Source organism: Notolepis coatsorum, assembly GCF_963971535.1.
Source record: "Notolepis coatsorum genome assembly, chromosome: 4".
NCBI classification, from domain to species: Eukaryota; Metazoa; Chordata; class Actinopteri; order Aulopiformes; family Paralepididae; genus Notolepis; species Notolepis coatsorum.
Window position 1 is genome coordinate 179,528,436 of NC_140168.1, and position 23,576 is coordinate 179,552,011.

General features: G+C 49.9%; 1 protein-coding gene across 1 annotated transcript in view; it reads right to left on the reverse strand.

The window, feature by feature from the left end:
- Positions 1 to 9,248: 9,248 nt before the first annotated feature.
- Positions 9,249 to 23,576, reverse strand: part of poln (polymerase (DNA directed) nu) — a gene marked incomplete at both ends in the record, with an annotated part of 436,170 nt that continues 421,842 nt past the window's right edge. The window contains 3 exons of the mRNA XM_084312171.1: positions 9,249 to 9,341; positions 20,143 to 20,204; positions 22,468 to 22,535. Coding sequence (XP_084168297.1) covers positions 9,249 to 9,341; positions 20,143 to 20,204; positions 22,468 to 22,535 — 223 coding nt within the window. The remainder of the gene's footprint in view (positions 9,342 to 20,142; positions 20,205 to 22,467; positions 22,536 to 23,576) is intronic.

Genomic DNA, 23,576 nt, shown 5'->3' on the forward strand with positions numbered 1-23,576 from the left:
CCCCTTCAGCTAGCAAGGTCAGTTTCCCCCCTGCTAGGACTGCCCTTTCAGCTAGCAAGGTCAGTTTTCCCCACAGCTAGGACTGTCCTTCCAGCTAGCTTGTTCTCTCATGCTGGTCCAGCCCTGTCTGCTAGCCTAGCTCCGGCAGCTAGCGCAGCCTCTATGTTAATGTAGCATTACAGCTAGCATAGGCCCTGTAGCTATCAGAGCTCCTCTAGTTACCCCTCAGCTCCTCTGGTTACCCCTCAGCTCCTCTAGTTACCCCTCAGCTCCTCTAGTTACCCCTCAGCTCCTCTAGTTACCCCTCAGCTACCCTAGTTACCCCTCAGCTACCCTAGTTACCCCTCAGCTACCCTAGTTACCCCTCAGCTACCATAGTTACCCCTCAGCTACCCTAGTTACCTCTCAGCTACCCTAGTTACCCCTCAGCTACCCTGTCCCTTTGCTAGCCCCACTTTTGGTGTAGCTTCCCCTGCTAGCATGGCCCAGTAATTTTTTGTTTGTTGCCTTGTTTATGTCCCCTGCCACTCTGTCTGTATTTTTGGGTCGCCCGGTGGCTCCCGTGGAGGGGGGGGTACTGTGAGGTTCGCCTCTTCCCTGGACCTTTAATTCCTGTTCCCTGGACTTTTATTCCCTGTCTCCTCACCTCACCAGCCCCCACCCTCGCGTTGTCGTTGTTTATGCATTGCATTCCCTGCCTCGCTCCGTTCCTTTAAGGTACTGTGAGGTTCGCCTCTTCCCTGGACCTTTAATTCCTGTTCCCTGGACCTTTAATTCCCTGTCTCCTCACCTCTCCAGCCCCCACCCTCGCGTTCGTTTACTCTCGTCTGCTCTTCAGCAGCCCACACCCTTGGACTACCTTTCATTATGTGTTTGATTGGTCCGTGCCGAACACACACTTCTAAGTCAGGTATCAATTACCATCACGCACCTGATGTGTGTTCTAATTAGCGCCCCTGTGGGCTTTAAATACCTCGATCTCCCCCCCAGTCCTTGTCGGGTCGTTCTCTATCTGTAAGCTCCTACGGGAGATTCCCTATCTGTATCTGTTCCTTTATTCTGTATGCTGTTTAATCTCCGGCGTGAGACGAGGTGCCAGCCTTCGCCACCTGTCGCCGTTTTCCTGGAGTGGGACACAGCCTGCGCTCTCTAATTCTCTACGGGAGGTATTCCAGTGTTCCACTCCAGACCCCGCGCAGACGCGCTCCTGCAGCAGACGCGCTCCTACAGCAGACGTGCTCCACTCCAGACCCTGCGCAGACGCGCTCCTACAGCAGACGCGCTCCTACAGCAGACGTGCTCCACTCCAGACCCCGCGCAGACGCGCTCCTACAGCAGACGCGCTCCTACAGCAGACGCGCACCACTCCAGACCCCGCGCAGACGCGCTCCTACAGCAGACGCGCTCCACTCCAGACCCCGCGCAGACGCGCTCCTACAGCAGACGCGCTCCACTCCAGACCCCGCGCAGACGCGCTCCTACAGCAGACGCGCTCCTACAGCAGACGCGCTCCACTCCAGACCCCGCGCAGACGCGCTCCTACAGCAGACGCGCTCCACTCCAGACCCCGCACAGACGCGCTACTACTCCAGACGCGCATCGCTCTCTAATTCTCTACAGGAGGATGCGTCTCTCCGAGCCGGCGCGCTCTCCAAGCCGACGCGCACCACTCCAGTCTTTTAGCCGGCGCGCTACTACTCCAGACGCGCATCGCTCTCTAATTCTCTACCGGAGGATGCGTCTCTCCGAGCCGGCGCGCTCTCCGAGCCGGCGCGCTCTCCAAGCCGACGCGCACCACTCCAGACTTCTAGCCGGCGCGCTACTACTCCAGACGCGCATCGCTCTCTAATTCTCTACGGGAGGATGCGTCTCTCCGAGCCGGCGCGCTCTCCAAGCCGACGCGCACCACTCCAGTCTTCTAGCCGGCGCGCTACTACTCCAGACGCGCATCGCTCTCTAATTCTCTACGGGAGGATGCGTCTCTCCGAGCCGGCGCGCTCTCCAAGCCGACGCGCACCACTCCAGTCTTCTAGCCGGCGCGCTACTACTCCAGACGCGCATCGCTCTCTAATTCTCTACGGGAGGATGCGTCTCTCCGAGCCGGCGCGCTCTCCGAGCCGGCGCGCTCTTCTAGCCGACACGGTACTACTCCAGATGCGCTACTACTCCAGACGCGCTCCACTCCAGACCCCCGAGCCGGCGCGCACTTCTAGCCGGCGCGCTACTACTCCAGACGCGCATCGCTCTCTAATTCTCTACGGGAGGATGCGTCTCTCCGAGCCGGCGCGCTCCACTCCAGACGTCTAGCCTGCGCGCTCCTACTACATCCCTGTAAGCAGCTCTGGCCCTCGCCCTGTCCAAGGCCTTAACCCTGTTTTCTCTGTCCCTGTCTCCAGCCCGCCTCCCCGGGCCTCTGTCCCTGTTCCCCTCTCCAGTGCCCCTGTTCCTGCCCTGTCCTTTGCCCTGGCCCTGTTCCTTTAGCCTGCCCCTTAGCCTGCTCGCCTCTTAAAGGCACAGTGCCAATTTTTCCCTAATTCTTGTTTCCAGTATTTTGTGTTCTCCCTAGCCTTCCCCTTAGCCTGCTCGCCTCTTAAAGGCACATTGCCCTTTTTCCTTGTTCCAGTATTTTTGTGTTCTCCCTTAAAGGGACAGTGCCGCTTTTTTGTTTGTATTCAATAAATGCCCTGTTCTTGGCTTACTCTCATACCTGTCTTGTGTTGTGCGATTGGGGTCGGTTACAAACCATAACATATACTGTATACTGCGTACATAATAATACATAACCACCCACCCACCTGCCTACAAACCTACCCACCCACATAACCAAATGCATACCTACATGTATGACCTATTTATCTATCTACTACTTTTGGATATTTTTGTATTAACAAAACCCAACTTTGCTATGAAAGGCGCACATCGGTATGTGTACAGTAAATGTAGCCAGTCACTGCAATGTCAATACAAACATGGATGCATTTGGGTCCGTTAGAAGAAAATGAATCCATGACCTTGTGCTAGGAAAAAAGTAGCTAAAGGCTGATTTGGGCCATTATGAGTTACAAGGACGTAGACTAAAATAGGGGCCTTGTGAGGAATGTCTCTGTAGCTGCCTCTCTTCTAACATGGTTGCCTGTAACTATTAGTAACCACTTTAGAAAGAGTAGGTCAAACATTGGAGAAACATATTACTGTCCCACTGTGACTTGTTTATAAGATCCACCAATTTGCTACACTTGTGTTGATGTATTACCGTAGAAAATATAGAATAATGTATATAGAATGGACATTCATTGGAGTTTGGCCAGGTTGGATAGTATGGACGCCATGTCGTGGCCACCTTATCACAGCGAGTCATAAGCCACAGACACTCTAGAACTATTTTTGAAACCTCACTGTCCAAACTCTGGTAATAAATAGCTCTGGGTAAAAGCAGAATGGGAGATAATCAAACCATATGGACCTGCATGACACTGGCTAGAAGCGCTGCTGGACCACTGTGTCTCTCTCTCATGATGAGCCACTGGCTAGAAGCGCTGCTGGACCACTGTGTCTCTCTCTCATGATGAGCCACTGGTTAGAAACGCTGCTGGACCACTGTGTCTCTCTCTCATGATGAGCCACTGGCTAGAAGCGCTGCTGGACCACTGTGTCTCTCTCTCATGATGAGCTGCTGGCTAGAAGCGCTGCTGGACCACTGTGTCTCTCTCTCATGATGAGCCACTGGCTAGAAGCGCTGCTGGACCACTGTGTCTCTCTCTCATGATGAGCCACTGGCTAGAAGCGCTGCTGGACCACTGTGTCTCTCTCTCATGATGAGCCGCTGGCTAGAAGCGCTGCTGGACCACTGTGTCTCTCTCTCATGATGGGCCACTGGCTAGAAGCGCTGCTGGACCACTGTGTCTCTCTCTCATGATGAGCCACTGGCTAGAAGCGCTGCTGGACCACTGTGTCTCTCTCTCATGATGAGCTGCTGGCTAGAAGCGCTGCTGGACCACTGTGTCTCTCTCTCATGATGAGCCGCTGGCTAGAAGCGCTGCTGGACCACTGTGTCTCTCTCTCATGATGAGCCACTGGCTAGAAGCGCTGCTGGACCACTGTGTCTCTCTCTCATGATGAGCCACTGGCTAGAAGCGCTGCTGGACCACTGTGTCTCTCTCTCATGATGAGCTGCTGGCTAGAAGCGCTCTGTTCTCGTTTGTAGGCTACAACCAGTTTACAACCATTTTCTGTTGTTTGACTTTATTATTATTATGTATTCACACCGCTCAATGGAACAAAAATAAAATGTTCAACAAATGATGCTTGAGGGCGAGGGTGCACCATAGGAGCAGTACTGTTGCAGAGACGGCTACAGAGTCAGTGTTGTAGGACTGGAGTCCTGGACTGATTCAGGACTCGTGACTCGACTTGGACTCGAGCATTGACTGCATTCGAACTCGGAAGGCGCAGACGAGGACTCGGACTTGTTAATTGATAAATAAACTAAGTAAATAAACTCCCTTTGAAACGGTGACCGCTGTCACGCTGTGTCATTCATGTCTAATGTAGACCTTTTTTTATTTGTATGTCAGCTCTTTGACTGCCAGAGTGGAGTGGACTCAACCTTGATGACTTGGAGTTGGACTAGGGTAATGGTGACTCAGACTCGGACACTGGGGACTTTTAGTGATTTAGTGACTCGACTACAACACTGTATAGAGTACAATAACATCTACTCTTATTGAATGATATGAACAAAAATGTATTATTACAACATTTTCTTCTTCTTCTTATTTCTTTAAAATCTTCAAACCACCTCTCAACCCTAGCAGTGGAGAGACCTCGCATACCAATGTCATGCTCCCCTCTCTCTCTGGGGGTGATGTCACGCTCCCTCTCTCTCTCTGGGGGTGATGGCCATGTGCCCTTGAGCCTGGGAACAATGAGAGAAAAGAGGGCCAACATTTCCATAACACTGTCCATTGGTCAGGCTGCAGACCAGTCTGACTGACCTGCTCGCATCAGCGTAGCCTGGCAGACAAGACTGCACATTCCAGTAGGCGTAAAGGGCCATTGCACTGAAAAACATTATAAAATAATAGCAATACGCAGAAAGGACTGGATGGTTAGGAAGTTAGTCATTCCAAAGAGTTACCATTTTGTTCTATTTACAACATTTCATTTTTAAAAAGACAAAAAGCTAAGCTAAAATTCTTTATTACCAGAATAGGGTGAACATTTTATCTTTATTGCCCCTGTAACTGAGGGGTACAATTCCCTGACTGTATTAATAAGTATGGTATCATTAAACCACTACTGTCTTATGTACATTACTACTGGCCATACAGTACACAGGTATATTAGATGAACACTTCCCACAATGACACGGTTCCACACAAAACTGGGTTTAAGAATATTTATTAGCAGCAATGATAGTATATAATAATACTTTACGTAGGGTTGCGCTTATAAGGCAAAAGAATGTGCGTGAGCAAATCAATAACGTAAATCCATTCTCATATTACGCAGGAGATAATGAATACAACCTGAATCTTAGGAATTATATCTATGGTACACTAGTAAGGCAGCGGGAGATACTGGTAGGGTCCCTCCGGTTGTAAGCCAACAAGGGGAGAGGATTTGTCGGTAGTAGAGTCTGGGTCAACGATGAATAGAGAGACTCCAAGTACAGGAGACAGTGCAATAATCTCTTGATCCGCAGACGAATAACAGCTGTTCTCCGTGGCATGCAGCTCCGCATGGAAGAAAGCTAGCCAGCCTCAGGCTTCTGAGAGGCGGGCTCGACGTTGCTCCTCACAGGGTAAATCCCACACAATTGTGGGTGTAGGCGATTCTCCGCTCCATCAATTACAGGACCAAAGCAAATATAATCCAGCCGAAAAGGGCTATGTAGTCGTCGGGTAGATTATCCAGTGTACATGTCCACACGGTCCTCGTCTAGGGCTCCTCGGGTGAAAGCGCCAGGGTAAGCAGCCCAGCCTGGATAAGCACACTAGCTGGTACGAGGAAACGTTGGTGATGCTGGTCACTGTAGAACGGTAGCCGCACGATACACTATACATAAATAGACTATTACTGAATTAATAGAATAGGTCGAACTCGACGGTACAGCGTTAAACTCTGATACTTCAGTTATTAATTCGCACGCGGTCTCAATGCTCTATTTGGGGCCAAACAGGCCATACTTCACCGCACGTTGTATCGTGGGTGAGGCTTCAACTTATTGGGTAACTCGAACTTCTGTATTCACCTGCGCCGTATTTATACGTTAGGTGAACAAACTAGTACCAGCCCTATTCCTGTCTCGTATCCTTGCGCAGAGCCGTTCATGTCCAGGCATGTCGTTGTCGGTGACTTTGAACTAGACCTTGGGGGTATGGCAGTGGCGCCTAGGGGACCGCTGTCCAATAGGAGAACGAAATATTATGGTCTGTACTAGGTTAAAGGGATATTCCGTGTATATGTACAAAGAATACACAAGGGATATCAGACGATATACAAATATTATGCAATATATATCAATCAATAAATATATATATTTGGTTTAATCTGATCCTTCGTAACAGCCCCATTAGATATGTTGTTTATTATCTTCTTAGTGCTTTGGGTTTATTACATGTGTTTATTATTATATGTCATAATGAAATCCAATATGGAGTCCTACCTGGTCGTCTACTCCCAGGTAGTCTGAGCTCAGGTAGGTCTCAGGTAGTCTGAGCTCAGGTAGGTCTCAGGTAGTCTGAGCTCAGGTAGGTCTCAGGTAGTCTGAGCTCAGGTAGGTCTCAGGTAGTCTGAGCTCAGGTAGGTCTCAGGTAGTCTGAGCTCAGGTAGGTCTCAGGTAGTCTGAGCTCAGGTAGGTCTCAGGTAGTCTGAGCTCAGGTAGGTCTCAGATATTCTGAGCTCAGGTAGGTCTCAGGTAGTCTGAGCTCAGGTAGGTCTCAGGTAGTCTGAGCTCAGGTAGGTCTCAGGTAGTCTGAGCTCAGGTAGATCTCAGGTAGTCTGAGCTCAGGTAGGTCTCAGGTAGTCTGAGCTCAGGTAGGTCTCAGATAGTCTGAGCTCAGGTAGGTCTCAGGTAGTCTGAGCTCAGGTAGGTCTCAGGTAGTCTGAGCTCAGGTAGGTCTCAGGTAGTCTGAGCTCAGGTAGGTCTCAGGTAGTCTGAGCTCAGGTAGGTCTCAGATAGTCTGAGCTCAGGTAGGCCTCAGGTAGTCTGAGCTCAGGTAGACCTCAGATAGAGCGGTACCATACAGTTTTTCACCGCACTTAATTGTTAATTTATCTCCATTTACAAAACCATTTGTGTTTGTTTGATAGTTATAGCAAGCTATTGGGGCTGTTGTCAAAAACAACGACTTTACATAAAAATACATCTTGTTTATTTTATAAAGTACGTCGGATCTCTATCATCCTTTTTTAAGGATGTTAATTGGAGGACGTGTGAGGGGCGGAAACAATGTCACTATCTCAGCCAGAGGCAAGGAAAGTGGGTCAGTGGGCCTGTGAATGTGTGTGTGTGTGTGCGTGTGACAAAAGCACGTGTGTGTGTGTGAGAGTGTGTGTGAGTGCAAGGCCTGCATGAGACAAAAGGCCGGGCGCGCCGGAGCCAGAACCCCAGATAAAGCGCGGCGCTGGACGGATGCGTGAGTAGAACTAGATCATCTGCTTTCTGAGGACAGGGCGAGACGAGTCTATTAGAGATAACTTTATTATTCAAGAAAACCCATCTACGAGATCAATCTCTACGCTCTACGGTGGCCTTGGGGGCACAAAACTAGCAGGGAAAAACATGCCTTTGTTCTTCTCTAACAGACTCAGGAAGAAAGGAGCATGTGGAATAGATAGTACAGAATATAGAACCGAATATATAGAACCGTTCAGATTTTTGGAACCCTGGCCCTATTGGCTCAGGAGGTAGAGCGGCCGTCTGGTAGTCGGAAAGTTCCCAGTTAGATTCCCGCTCCTCCCGGGCAGCGTGTCGATGTGTCCTTGAGCAAGACACTTAACCCCCAATTGCTCCCGAAGAGCAGGTTGACACCTTGCATGGTTGCCTCCGCCATCGGTGTGTGAATGTGTGAGTGAGTGGGTAAAATGTGTGGAACAAAATTGTAAAGCGCTTTCGATAAAAGCTGCTATATAAATGCGCCATTTACTTGGTAGGATCCCTTCTCACTTCACGCCGATCCTCACACTTAGCTCCGATGCAAAGTCAACAGGGTCGAGCTCCTGCTCCTCAAGCTGACTTGGACTCGAACACTGGGGACTTGAGACTCGACTCGGACTCGAGATTTAGTGACTCGACTACAACACTGGCTTGACCCCATTGACTTTGCATGGGCTCGCGGCTAACTAGCCAGAGCCAGTGTGAGGAACAGCGCGGAGAAAGCACTCCACCGATCAACAGCATCATTTGGTAAGTAAGGAATAGGGCCAGGGTTTCCACAAATCAGAACTAAGCACATCGTTGAATCCCTACTGTAAATGCAACACAGAGTTCAGCGTAAAACAGCATAAAACCTTGAAGAACAATATAATCTGTATCCACAAATCACAGCGGGCTTGATCGACCACAAAGCCTATTCTGAGAAGGTTTGTTAAAATCAGCCGAAAACCTATTTTAAGAACCAATAAGTGACGAGTGACCTATGACAGCATAGCTTCAATTTAGCAACGGAGGAGGAGAAAAAAGGTAGGCTACTAGTCTTAATGAGATGGTGTGAGAGAGAGAGAGAGAGAGAGAGAGAGAGAGAGAGAGAGAGAGAGAGAGAGAGAGAGAGAGAGAGAGAGAGAGAGAGAGAGAGAGAGAGAGAGAGAGAGAGAGAGAGAGAGAGAGAGAGAGAGAGAGAGGGAGAGGAGAGAGAGAGAGAGAGAGAGAGAGAGAGAGAGAGAGAGAGAGACTGGCATAATCTAGTCTGTGGCTACTGCCGTTGCCCCCGGATACGGATGGAGTGAAAGCGAGAATTGGCAGCTCAGAGGAGCTGGTTTCCATAGCGATGGGGGATGCAGGGTGAGTGGGGCTGAACGAGCAAGTGTGTGTGTCTACATGAGAGAGAAAAATTGTGGAAGAGAGAGAGAGAGAGAGAGAGAGAGAGAGAGAGAGAGAGAGAGAGAGAGAGAGAGAGAGAGAGAGAGAGAGAGAGAGAGAGAGAGAAGAGATAAGAGGAAGACAGTGATAGATCTTCAAGAGACAATGATAGAAATAGCAGGAGACTGGGGTTGTTGGGGGGGGGGGGGGGGTTGTGGGTCAAGCCTCAAAACCCAAGAGAAGGAGATGTTGGAGAGACGTTGAGCTCAGCCATGGAACCCCATGATTTGCCACTGGAGACCGCCACCTTCAGGGGAACCTGGTAAACACACACACAAGAATGGGAACAATGTAAAAGTGTGTCTCTGTGTGTGTGTGTGTGTGTGTGTGTGTGTGTGTGTGTGTGTGTGTGTGTGTGTGTGTGTGTGTGTGTGTGTGTGTGTGTGTGTGTGTGAGAGACATACTGTAGTGGATGCGCACGTCGTCCAGACTGCCCTACATTCAGTAAAGCGTCTCTCATCATTTCACCTGACTGCTGCCTCGCGACAAACAGCTCACAGAGCCAGTTACTGTACTAACACACACACACACACACACACACACACACACACACACACACACACACACACACACACACACACACGCACACACGCACACACGCACGCACACACACACAGCTCCTACAGCTAGCTACCTACAGCTAGACCTTGATGGCCTCCGCCGTCGGTGTGTGAATGTGTGAGTGAGTGGGTCAAATGTGAGGACCAAATTGTAAAGCACTTTGGATAAAAGCTGCTATATAAATGTAGCCATTTACCATTTGCCATTTATATGTGTATTGTGTATTTACTGTTGGGGTACAGATCTGTTTCCATTCTTGCATAGCAGGGGTTCTTCTGCATAGCAGGGGTTATCCTGAGGGGTTATTCTGCATAGCAGGGGTTCTTCTGCATAGCAGGGGTTATCCTGAGGGGTTATTCTGGATAGCAGGGGTTCTTCTGCATAGCAGGGGTTATCCTGAGGGGTTATTCTGCATAGCAGGGGTTCTTCTGCATAGCAGGGGTTATCCTGAGGGGTTCTTCTGCATAGCAGGGGTTATCCTGAGGGGTTCTTCTGCATAGCAGGGGTTCTTCTGTTTATAAGGGGTTATTCCGCTGTTGACCATATTCACACGGCAGCCATTGTGCTCTTATGTCATGCTCAGGTTGGGATTCCTTTCCACCCCAAGGGTCACCACAGGCACAGACGTCACTGGCGATACGTGGCCATGCCAAAAACTGGATGAGTAAGAATAGGATTGTGCATGCATCCTTGTTATTAATAATCACTTCATTGTCTGTTACAAAGGATCAGATTAAACCGAATATATATATTTATTTATTGATATATATTGCATAGTATTTGTATATCGTTTGATATCCCTTGTATATTCCTTGTACATATACACGGAATATCCCTTTAGTCCAGCCCATAATAGTTCATTCTCCTATTGGACAGTGGTCCACCGGCGCCAGGGACCGGCCCCCGGAGCCAAGTTCAAAGTCACCGACACGACATGTCTGTACTTGCCCCGGCCCTGCCCAGGGATACGGCGACAGAAATGAGAGTGGCACTATTTGTTCACCGTGCGTATAAATACGGCGGAGGTGAATGTAGAAGCCCCTTAGCCCCTTACCTCCGTACCCTTCGTGCATTTAGTATGTTACCGATAAGTTGAAGCCTCACCCACGATACAACGTGCGGTGAAGTATGGCCTGTTTGGCCTCAGAATAGAGCATCGAGACCGCGTGCGAATTAGTAACTGAATTGTCAGAGTTTGGCGCTATACAGTCGAGTGCGACATATTTCTATTGAGTCTTTAATAGTCTATTTGTGTATAGTGTATCGTGCGGTTAGAATTCTATAGTGACCAGCATCTCCAACGCTTTCTCGTATTAGCTAGAGTTCTTATCCAGGCTGGGCCGACCGCATGGCGCTTTCACCCGAGGAGACCTAGGCGAGAACCGTATGGACATGTACACTGGATTAATCTACCCGACGACTACATAGCCCTTTGCGGCTGGAATATATTTGCTTTGGTCCTATGATTTATGGAGCGGATAATCGCCGACGCCTGCACGTGTTGGATTTACCCCGAGAGGAGTCAAGTCGAGTCGGCGCTCAGAGAGCCTGAGGCCGCCTAGCTTTCTTCACTGTAGAGCTACAGTCTACAAGAGAACCAAGCTGTATTCGTCTGTGGATCAAGAGACTACTGCACCGGCTTCTGTACCTGAAGTCTCCCTAGTCATCGTTGACCAGACGTCCTACTACCGACAGATCTTCTACCCCCTTGCTGGCTTACAACCAGTGGGAACCCCTTCCAGTATCTCCCGCTATTACTAGTGTACCATAGATATAATTCCCTAAGATTCAGGTTGTATAATTACCTCCTGCGTAACCAGAGAATGGACATTCGTTATTGATTTGCCTACGCATACTCCTTTGCCTTACAAGTGCATTCAAAGAATAATGTAAAGTATCCTATGTACCTTTTGCTCCATTAAATACTTGATTAATACCTTTGACTGGAACCGATTTCATTGTGGGAAGTGTTCATCATATTCATATATCGTGTACTGTATGGCCAGTAATTAAAGTACATAAAGCGGTAGTGGTTTAATGATACCATACTTATCAATACAGTCAGGGAATTGTACCCCTCAGTTACAATTGGTCCTTCGAGCCGGATAATAACTAGTGTAATATTAATATAGTGGTATTAATATTGAAATGGCCTATGATGAACACTCCACAAAACGGTCCTCCTAAAGTAGATCGCCCGCAGCGTAGACGGCAGCCACCTCAGTACTTAGAGGATTACGTTGCCAGTATACTACCTAGCCTTCTACAGACGGTAAACGCGGAAAAAGTAGAAAGTAAAATTATGTCCGACCCTATCAACCAGGCTACCCCGCCAACAGAGGCCCTAGTGGGTTCTAATGTAACTGACCAAGCTCACGGTAGGGACCAGGAGGGAACTGACACGACTTTACCCCCCCGCCAAGACCGAAGAAGTAGTCCCCGGAGAGCTCCAGGAGAAAGACAACCCTCCAGAGATGGAACTCTGCCCGGTACAAGAAGAGGAGAGCGCCAAGGAGATAGAGCTCCAGGACTCCCCGCAGGAGAACGCATCTCCAACGAGTACTGCCAGGAGCGGATCACCTCAACCAGCGTCTTCCCCCAGCGAGGCGGACAAGATGCTGGCACAGGCGTTCCTCGCCAGCCTAGCAGCCTCTACAGAGCGCGATCGACTCCAAGCACAGACGCTTAGTGAGCGCGAACATTCTTCCATGGAAAGAGAACGCCTCCAAGCACAGCAACGGAGCGACGAAGATCGTATACGTCTAGAGATTAGACGCCTTCAGACGGAAGAGAATATGGTAAGAGACCACGCCGAAGCCCAGCGCGCCGCCGCCGAAGCCCAGCGCGGCGCTGCCGGTGCCCAAAGAGAAGCAGAGCGCGACATCGCTCTCACCAAGCGCGAAGCAGAGCGCGACATCGCTCTCACCAAGCGCGAAGCCGAGCGCGACCGATTACAAGCGCAGCTAATGGAGCAGCTGATCGCCAGGGCAACACCCCCTCCCTCCGCACGGGGTTCCAGGGCGTCGTCAAGACACGGGTCAAGGGCACCCTCCCCTAACCGTTCAAGCGACCCTGAGCCCGACCACCAGAGAGAGCCTATACCCCCCTCCGAACTCCTTCCCCGACCGGTCCCAGTGAGACCCAGCTACAAGGAAGGAACGGTATACACCGCGGAGAGGCTAAATAGACGACTACAGGATCTAGAGGACCTGACAGAGGAAGAAGAAGAGGGAGAGGAGGAGAGTCAAGCCCGACAGCAGCACAGTACTCCACAGGACCAGGAGGTCCAGTACAGCCCAGGCTCTACACCCGCGGCTCTGCGCTACAGACCCCCGACTCAATTCACGGGTGAGATTGACGCACGACCAGTCCCGAGGAATAGCACCTGGATACGCGGGCCATGGTACCCTGCCGGTACCAGCCCACCGAGAGGCGTAAGAGGAGACTCGCCTAGGAGGCCTCTCTTCCAACGCTCACCGATGTGCCAGCCATCTACGGCATCATACATTGGCACACCGACGTTTCCAGACTTCACCCATGAGAACAGAGCACAGTACACGGAGCTACGGATGTGCTTAGAGACAATGATGGCTGATGTAGCTGATGAACGCCACAAGTATGCTATCCTATTGAAGCACCTCAAGGTGCCCCGAGCGCACAATATAGCGCTGGCCTATGCCACCTCTACTACCCCATACACAGCGGCTCTAGCAGCACTCGACCAAAGATATGGACGCATATGGGACTACGTAATACAAGAGATAAGGCATATTGACCGCCTACCCCCAGCAACAGACAATCGCTCACTAGACGACCTGTCTATCAAGGTACAATCCCTGGTAGGGATGCTGGGGGCGCAACGAGAAAAGGGTATGCACGAACTATACGCAAACTCTAATGTCGAGAGGATTTTAGAGAAGCTTCCGCCCGCCCGACAAGAGCGCTTCAGGCGGCAAAGAGACCACCGTGATCCTAACGGTCCCGAGCCATCCCTCCTAGACCTAGCCGACTTCCTGGCGAGAGAAGTCAGCAGCCTGCGATTGGATACGTTCGTGCGGAGCACACCAAGCTCCAGAGAGGGACCTAGGAGAGCAAACGATGGCCGAAGATTGGTGACTGTCATGCACCAATCAGAACCAGTACCGAGCAGCAAGAACCACAGTACCCCCTCGATGAAAGAGAAGTGGAAGATGGTGTGCCCGTACTGCGAGAAAGAACACTGGTTGTCACAATGTGACACATTCAAGAAGATGACCGCCGACGAAGTGGGTCAATGGATAAAGTCCAACCGACGCTGTTACCGATGTGCGCGCAGTCACATGGCAGCCGAGTGCCGCTTAAAGAAGAGGTGTAGTCGGTGTGACGGAGCCCACCTAGATGTCCTACACGACAGTAACAGAAGAAAGCCCGCACCCTCAAGCAGCACAAAGGCAAGTGTTATGTACATTGACCCCGCCAGCAGCGGGGGCGCCGAGTGCTCTTAAAGGTGGTCCGCGTAACACTGAGTTACCAAGACAAGGTCATGGACACTTACGCCGTCCTTGACGACGGGTCAGAGAAGACCCTTCTCCTCGCATCCGCTGCGGCCCAGCTGGGGCTGCGGGGGAGCGAAAACCAGATGACGATTCGGACAATAAGAAGAGATCTAAAGACGATAAAGGGCGAGAATGTCTCCTTCACTATCGCAGCAAGCGGGCAGCCAGAGAGACGGTATAGGATTACTAATGCTTTCACCAGCCAAGAAATAGGCCTGTCGCAGTACACCTACCCCATCGCCAAGCTGATGGATAAATACGTGCACCTGCGTCAACTACCTATCCCGCTCATAGACGGTGCCACCCCGACCCTGCTGATAGGCTCCGACCATGCAGACCTCATAGTCCCGATAGACCGGGTCCACACAGGGCCCAGAGGCTGTCCTGCAGCAGTCGAGACCCGCCTAGGATGGACATTACAAGGCCCCCTCGCTAAGTCTCTTAACCGAACAGCAGCCACTAGCTGCCTCCACTCCAGAGTGACAGAAGAAGACACCACCCTCCTACAGCATGTCGAGAGGCTATGGACACTAGAGACAATGCCCTTTAAGAACGAAAAGAAAGACATTCGTTCCAAGGAAGACATTTACGCCATAGCACTCCTCGAGCAAGGGACAAAGAGAGTCAAAGTCAACGGAGTGATGAGATACGCAACTCCACTCCTGAGGCGAGAGGGTATGCCCACCTTCCACGCCCCAAAAGAAGCGACGGAGCGGTATCTATTGAACACAGAGCGGCGCCTAGCCAGAGACCCCGCTCAAGAGACTGTGTACCGCGCTGAGATTAACAAGCTAATCACAGCGGGACACATAAAGAAAATTGACATTAAAGAGGCCGATCAGACGACCGAATCATGGTACGTGCCGCACCACAAAGTCCACCACAACGGCAAGGATCGTATTGTGTTCAACTGCAGCTACCAGATCGGATCACAAAATCTGAATAAAGAGCTCTTGCCCGGCCCAACACTCGGCTCCTCCCTACTAGGCGTGTTACTACGTTTCCGCCAGGACAAGGTGGCCATCAGCGGCGACATCAAAGGGATGTTCCTGCAGGTGAGACTAGTGGAGGAGGACAAGCCCCTGCTGCGGTTCCTATGGAGAGAGAGGATCGGGGATGAGCAACCAGCCATCTATCAATGGGAAGTCCTCCCTTTCGGAACCACATGCAGCCCATGCTGTGCTACGTTTGCACTGCAAAAACACGTCGCAGAGGACCCAGCAGCTGATGAAGAGGTCCGAAAAAGTGTAGAAAATAGTTTCTACGTGGACAACTGTCTGCAAAGCGTCTCGACGCCAGAAGAAGCCGAGGCCCTTCTACTCAAGCTCCGCGCCTCCCTGATCAAAGGCGGCTTTGATCTCAGGCAGTGGGCCAGCAGCGACCCGCAAGTATTGCGCAGCCTCTCCCCCGAGGACAAGGCAGCAAGCAGCGAGACCTGGATGGCGACCATCCCAGGAGAAGCCCAAGAAATGACATTAGGACTAGTCTGGCGCTTCAAAACAGACTCGCTCCATTATAAACACACACCCCTGACCAAGGAGCAGGGAAGGTCGACTGCACTACCGACCACCAGACGGAGTGTATACAGAACACTCGCCAGACAATATGACCCGTTGGGATGTATTCTACCTTACACCACCAGGGCAAAGATGATTGTAAGAGCGTTATGGGACAAGGACCAGGGCTGGGACGACCCCATACCCGAACACCTTGCATCCACATGGAGAGAGTGGGAGACGGAACTCAGCTCACTCCCAGGTGTTAACATACACCGCAGCTACTTCCCACCCACAGTGAGGCCGGAGACATGCCAGATGGACCTGCACGTCTTCAGCGACGCCTCCGAAGTAGCCTACGGCTCGGTGGCCTACTTGCGTGCCCGAGAGGAGGGAGGAGAAATACATACTGCTTTCATCCTGGCCCGCTCAAGAATAGCCCCACGAAGGCAACAATCTATCCCGCGTCTAGAGCTCTGCGCAGCCCTAGCAGGAGCGCACCTCGCCACGTTAATCCAACGTGAACTCACCATTCCGGTGCAAAGAACAATCTTGTGGTCAGACTCCACGACAGTACTCCCATGGATCCGGTCTGATTCGTGCAGATACAAGGTCTTCGTGGGGGTCAGAGTCACAGAGATTCAAGATTTAACAGAAGTAGCAAGCTGGAGGTATGTGGACACAAAACACAACCCAGCTGACGTCATCACCCGGGGAATGTCCCTGGATGACCTCACCCGTCACAACCCATACAGTGACGGACCAGAGTTTCTCAAGCTCCCGGAAGAAGAGTGGCCTACACCCACCCCACGGGAGGCGAGTAAAGAGGAGGCCGAAAACAAGAAATCTGTGTTCTGTGGATTGAACACACTCGTCTCCACAGACCCCGACATAGACGATTGCCTCACCCTAGAGAGTGCGCAGCTAAAGACATTTCTGTGGCACCACCCAGAGGTTCAGCCCACTACTGACATTTCAGCAGCTGACTACGAAGAAGCAGAACTTTTTCTACTACAACGAGCCCAGAGAGACTCGTTCCCCGATGAGCTAGACTGTCTACAGGGAGCAAAGCCCGTCCCGGCTTGGGGCCCATCAGACAGCAGACTGCTCCACCTAGCACCCGAGAGCGACGCCCATAGTCTCATCAGAGTGGGTGGTCGTCTGCGGAGAGCCCCAGACTTACCGGATGACGTCAAGTACCCGATAGTCTTGAACAGCCGACACAAGGTCACAGAGCTGATCATAAAGAAATACGACGAGGATGTGCACCACGCAGGGGCAGAGAGAGTCTTCGCGGAGATCAGACGTTGTTATTGGATACTGCAAGGGAGAGAAGCAGTGCGGCGCTTCCAGCGAACCTGTCTAGACTGTCGTAAGTGGCGAGCGCAGCCCAGTATACCCCGGATGGCTGACCTACCTCCCTGTCGCCTCCGACTCGGCGACAAGCCTTTTCACTCCACCGGTATGGACTGTTTCGGCCTGCTGTATATAAAGAAAGGAAGAGGAACCGAGAAGCGGTGGGGTATTGTATTCAAATGCATGACCACCCGAGCGATACATATAGAACTCCTTCCAACCATGAGCACAGACTCATTCCTTATGGCCTTCCGAAGATTCACATCGCGGAAAGGCAAACCGTCTATATTGTTGTCTGATCACGGGACAAACTTCAAAGGCGGAGAAAGAGAGCTGAGAGAGAGCTTCCAAGCTATGGGCCCAGAACTTAAGACCCACCTCGCTCCATACCAGATTGACTTCCAGTTTAATCCCCCGAACGCACCTCACTTCGGTGGAACTTGGGAACGAGAAGTACGTTCAATAAAGACAGCCCTGTACGCCGTGCTTGGGGCCCAGACCGTGGCGGAAGAAGTCCTAATGACAGTCCTCACGGAGATCGAGGGAGTATTGAACTCAAAGCCCCTCGGTTACGCCTCAGATGTCGACCCAGTCACCCCCAACACACTCTTGATGGGGCGGCTGGACCCCGCGCTACCCCAGACAATGTACAGGCCTGAAGAAGCGAACGGCCGAAGAATGTGGAGGTACAGTCAAGTATTGGCTGACAAGTTTTGGAACAGCTTCCTACTCCACTACCTACCGTCTCTACAGACCCGCCAGAAATGGGTAAAAGAGAGAGACAATTTGACAGAAGGAACAGTCGTCATGATTATCGACCAGTCACTACCCCGAGCTATGTGGCCGGCTGGCCGCGTAAGCAAAGTGATCACCGGTGCCGACGGAAAGGTCCGAGCAGCTGAAGTGCTCATCCAAGGGCGGACCTACACCCGACCCGTGGCGAGGCTAATAGAACTGCCAAGGCTCCCCGATACTATCGATGATGACCATGACCCCATGACTTTGTGAACTGACTGACCCTCACAGCAGACATTGAGTAGTGGACAGTGCGGTTAATCTGTCTCTGCTTAGCTAATTAGGTGGGACTAATTAGGGGGCGGCTGTTACAAAGGATCAGATTAAACCGAATATATATATTTATTTATTGATATATATTGCATAGTATTTGTATATCGTTTGATATCCCTTGTATATTCCTTGTACATATACACGGAATATCCCTTTAGTCCAGCCCATAATAGTTCATTCTCCTATTGGACAGTGGTCCACCGGCGCCAGGGACCGGCCCCCGGAGCCAAGTTCAAAGTCACCGACACGACATGTCTGTACTTGCCCCGGCCCTGCCCAGGGATACGGCGACAGAAATGAGAGTGGCACTATTTGTTCACCGTGCGTATAAATACGGCGCAGGTGAATGTAGAAGCCCCTTAGCCCCTTACCTCCGTACCCTTCGTGCATTTAGTATGTTACCGATAAGTTGAAGCCTCACCCACGATACAACGTGCGGTGAAGTATGGCCTGTTTGGCCTCAGAATAGAGCATCGAGACCGCGTGCGAATTAGTAACTGAATTGTCAGAGTTTGGCGCTATACAGTCGAGTGCGACATATTTCTATTGAGTCTTTAATAGTCTATTTGTGTATAGTGTATCGTGCGGTTAGAATTCTATAGTGACCAGCATCTCCAACGCTTTCTCGTATTAGCTAGAGTTCTTATCCAGGCTGGGCCGACCGCATGGCGCTTTCACCCGAGGAGACCTAGGCGAGAACCGTATGGACATGTACACTGGATTAATCTACCCGACGACTACATAGCCCTTTGCGGCTGGAATATATTTGCTTTGGTCCTATGATTTATGGAGCGGATAATCGCCGACGCCTGCACGTGTTGGATTTACCCCGAGAGGAGTCAAGTCGAGTCGGCGCTCAGAGAGCCTGAGGCCGCCTAGCTTTCTTCACTGTAGAGCTACAGTCTACAAGAGAACCAAGCTGTATTCGTCTGTGGATCAAGAGACTACTGCACCGGCTTCTGTACCTGAAGTCTCCCTAGTCATCGTTGACCAGACGTCCTACTACCGACAGATCTTCTACCCCCTTGCTGGCTTACAACCAGTGGGAACCCCTTCCAGTATCTCCCGCTATTACTAGTGTACCATAGATATAATTCCCTAAGATTCAGGTTGTATAATTACCTCCTGCGTAACCAGAGAATGGACATTCGTTATTGATTTGCCTACGCATACTCCTTTGCCTTACAAGTGCATTCAAAGAATAATGTAAAGTATCCTATGTACCTTTTGCTCCATTAAATACTTGATTAATACCTTTGACTGGAACCGATTTCATTGTGGGAAGTGTTCATCATATTCATATATCGTGTACTGTATGGCCAGTAATTAAAGTACATAAAGCGGTAGTGGTTTAATGATACCATACTTATCAATACAGTCAGGGAATTGTACCCCTCAGTTACATTGTCCCTAAAGAGAATTTAAATAATCCCCGACATCTGATGCCTGTCAAAACGTCTAATTCATTTGTCTAAATGGTGCATTTATATAGCAGCTTTTATCCAAAGCGCTTTAGAATTTTGTTCCTTACCCGTTCACTCACACATTCACACACCGACGGCGGAGGCGACCATGCCAAATTTCTCTGCACAATCCGCGCTGTTCCTCCCCACCGGCTCTGGCTAGTTAACTGCAGGCCCATTACGAGATGAACGCTCTACCTCCTGAGCCACTTTGTCTTTGTCCAGATAACATCTAGTATATCCTTTTGTATTATTTTGATCTAAACATTACAGTAGCCGCCAGTACTTCCTCAACCCAAGCATCAGCACAAGCATCAGCAGAAGCATCAACACAAGCATCAGCAGAAGCATCAACACAAGCATCAGCAGAAGCATCAACACAAGCATCAGCAGAAGCATCAACACAAGCATCAGCACAAGCATCAGCAGAAGCATCAACACAAGCATCAACACAAGCATCAGCAGAAGCATCAACACAAGCATCAGCAGAAGCATCAACACAAGCATCAGCAGAAGCATCAACACAAGCATCAGCACAAGCATCAACACAAGCATCAGCACAAGCATCAGCATAAGCTCACCTTGAGATGGACTCCGAGACAGTCTACATGCTGCAGGGACTCCATGGTGTTCTTCACCAGAGCTGTTCATACACACACACACACACACATATGCACGCACGCACACACACACATGCACACACACACATGCACACACACGCACACACACAAAGGCACGCACACGTGCACACACACACATACACGCGCACGCAAGTACGCACACACACCACAATGAATAATTAAGATCACACAGCCAATGCTGCATACAGATCCTCATTAACTGGATCTGCGCCAAAAACGAGTACATTCGTTATTGCCCGCCATGCGTTCAGCGCCAGAAACGAGTTAACTCGTTTTTGGGATCGTTATTTCATTTATCCGCTATATCTTTTTTTTTTTATCCACTTTTTCTCCCATTTTTTCCATATTTTCTCCCATCCCAATTTCGTATCATCCAATTCAACCCTCCCCTGTCACGAACGCTGTTTCTTGCCTCCCACAAGCCGGCTGCAATGTGGACTAAGTCATACATAGCACAAGTCCCCTCCGGTACTTGAGGTAACAGCAGTCGCATCTTTTCACCTGCGCAGCTCGATCTCTCAGTGTCGAGGAGTAACGCGTGGGAGGCTCACGCTGCCCCCGACACTTCCTGAGGCGCACCAACCGACTTGTAGGAGTCGCTTGTTCACAACGTTCGATCCCCACCCTTCAGTTTTCCCTCCCCGTAATACGGCCAATGTGTATTACTGCGGACGACCAGCCAAACTGAAAAACAATGTGGAGAGCTGGATTCGAACACGCAAATCCTAGCGTCTCCACACTGGTGGCGAGTGCCTTGCCCACTACACCACCTAGCCGCCCTAATTTATCCGCTATATCTATTCATAATTCATAGCTGCAGTCTCTGGTATACCCTTCAGACCCTGTCTGAGCTGGCAGACGGTCAACACCGCCCTCTACTGCCATGCGGAGCTATTGCATCCCATTTTAAATGGGCTGGTGTGTTTTAGGAGCCGATCTGAGCCGGGCGGGCGAGGTTTAAATACTCCGGCGAGCCAGGGGCTTACAACGACCAATGTGAATATTAACCCCGCCCGCCCGTCCGCGTGTAACGCTTCGTAATGTCGGGGCATGATCGCTGTGGATAACTGGAATGACGATCAGATAATTGGATGATTGCTTTTGCATTACATCAGAGACAAGGTAAGAACACTATATATGAAACCTTGCGTTGATCTGATATTTATTTCTACAGCGATCAAAGCTATCTGTGTCTAGGTCTATGTGCTTATTACCGTTGACTGCGGTGGGGGGGGGGGGGGGGGGGGGGCGAGCTCCCCGCTACGATGGCCATTTCATGTATGCACAACGAGATATAATAATGATAATCTAGCGTTGATTTCAGGATGATTAGATAATCAGCCGAAAAATTACAACGTGATGACTGGATTACAGTAAAATGCCTTTTTCTCGTCTTTTTCCTGGAATTACTCAAAAGCACCCAAACCATACTCTATTCAAAATGGTATAAAACGGAAATGTACGAAAGAAAAAACAATCTGTTTTGGGCATGTTGACTGGAAGCAACTCACTGACAGTTGATGGTGTTATTAGACCCATAGATATAATATAAGATATATTTTGTAGGGATGCTCGATATTGGCTTTTTTACCGACACCGATATACCGATATTGTCCAACTCTTAATTTCCGATACCGATATCAACCGATATCAACTGATACCGATATATGCAGGGCCCCCCCCCCCCCCCCCCCCCCCCCCCAAAATGGAATAATTTCAGGCAATTAACATTACATATCTCTTGTTGTGGAATTAACACAACATTATGCATACTTTTGACAATAAATAAAATCAGAATTTGTTCTTACTTGCGTGCCTGGGTAAATAAACGTTATAGAAATGTAAAAAATTAAATTAAATAATTTTTCTTTTTTAAACCGATACCGATATTTTCCGATATCACATTTTAATGCCGATATCAGCCGATAATATCGGTAGGCCGATAATATCGGACATCCCTAATTTTAAGCACTCGCAAATGTCGCAGTCTAAAACTATATCCATTGAATAAAGACCTGCCGATGAAGGGGGATCAGCGCCCCCTGCTGCTGGCGGTCAATGTGTTGATCAAGTGAGGTGCGAACACATTTATGAGGATATTAGTATTGCCAATACATTGGTCACAGAAGTAGACATAAAATATCATAAACAGATGGTCTTAAAAATATCTGCCATGTTTAATTTTTTTTATATAAAAGTATATTTGCGCAGTATTTCAGCTCTGTGAACACATGGGAGGAGTGTCAGCGTGTTAGTGATGGTCACCTGCAAACTGCTGCACCTGGGAGTCTTCCACCTCATACAGCAGCTCATCATGGAGCTGAGCTACCAGCCTGGATACAAAACAACACAACACAACACAAGACAATGAACAATGGCGCTGCCACGTCCGGCTGCCTGCTCCGACGAGGCTGTGCTTACTTTTGTTAATATTTATAGTTTTAAGAGTTTTGTTTGTACCAGCTGTTGGTGCATTTAATGTGTATGACCGGCAGTCACTCATCGACATTGGATTAAGAAAAACGTACCATCTGGATTGCTCTCTGGATCGGCTCGCTGAGCAGCAACAATGGCCTGCTGAGATCCTGAGCTGCGGCCCAGGCAACAACAAAGAAGAACGCAGGCGGCGAGGAAAACGAGCCGGCGTCCGAAACAGACTATGATCCAGGAGACACAGAACGCCATTGGCCAGCATATTATTGGCCAATGTGCAATCAATAGAAAATCAACTGGACGACACCAGAGCACGGATTCAATTCCAAAGCGACGTTAGAGACTGTAATGTTCTCTGCTTCACCGAGACGTGGCTGACGCCGGACGTCCCAGACCACGCTATCCAACCGGCCGACCACTTCTTCATCCACCGCAAAGATCGAACAGAAGAATCCGGTAAACAGCGGGGAGGTGGAATAGCCTTCATGGTGAACAACAATTGGAGTGATCCAGGCAACGTGAAGGAGCGTTCAAACCACTGCTCCCCCAACCTGGAGTATATATCCATCAAGTGTCGGCCTTTCTTTCTCCCGAGAGAGTTAACGGCGGTCATCTTGATCGGAGTGTATATTCCACCACACGCAAACACTGGAGTCGCGCTTTCCCTGCTTCATGACGAGGTAAACAAACTTCAAACAGCTAATGTTGACACTGCTATTGTGATTGTGGGTGATTTTAATAGCGCCAATCTGAGAAAAGTATTGCCAAACTTCTACCAGCCCGTGACTTGTACTACACCAGAGGCGGAAATATTTTAGACCATTGTTACTCGCAATTTAAGTGTGGATATAAGTCTCAAGCTGCTAGTGGTTTCGGCAAATCAGACCATGACGCCATCTTCCTTTTACCAAAATATAAACAAAGTCTCAAGCGCGCCCCGG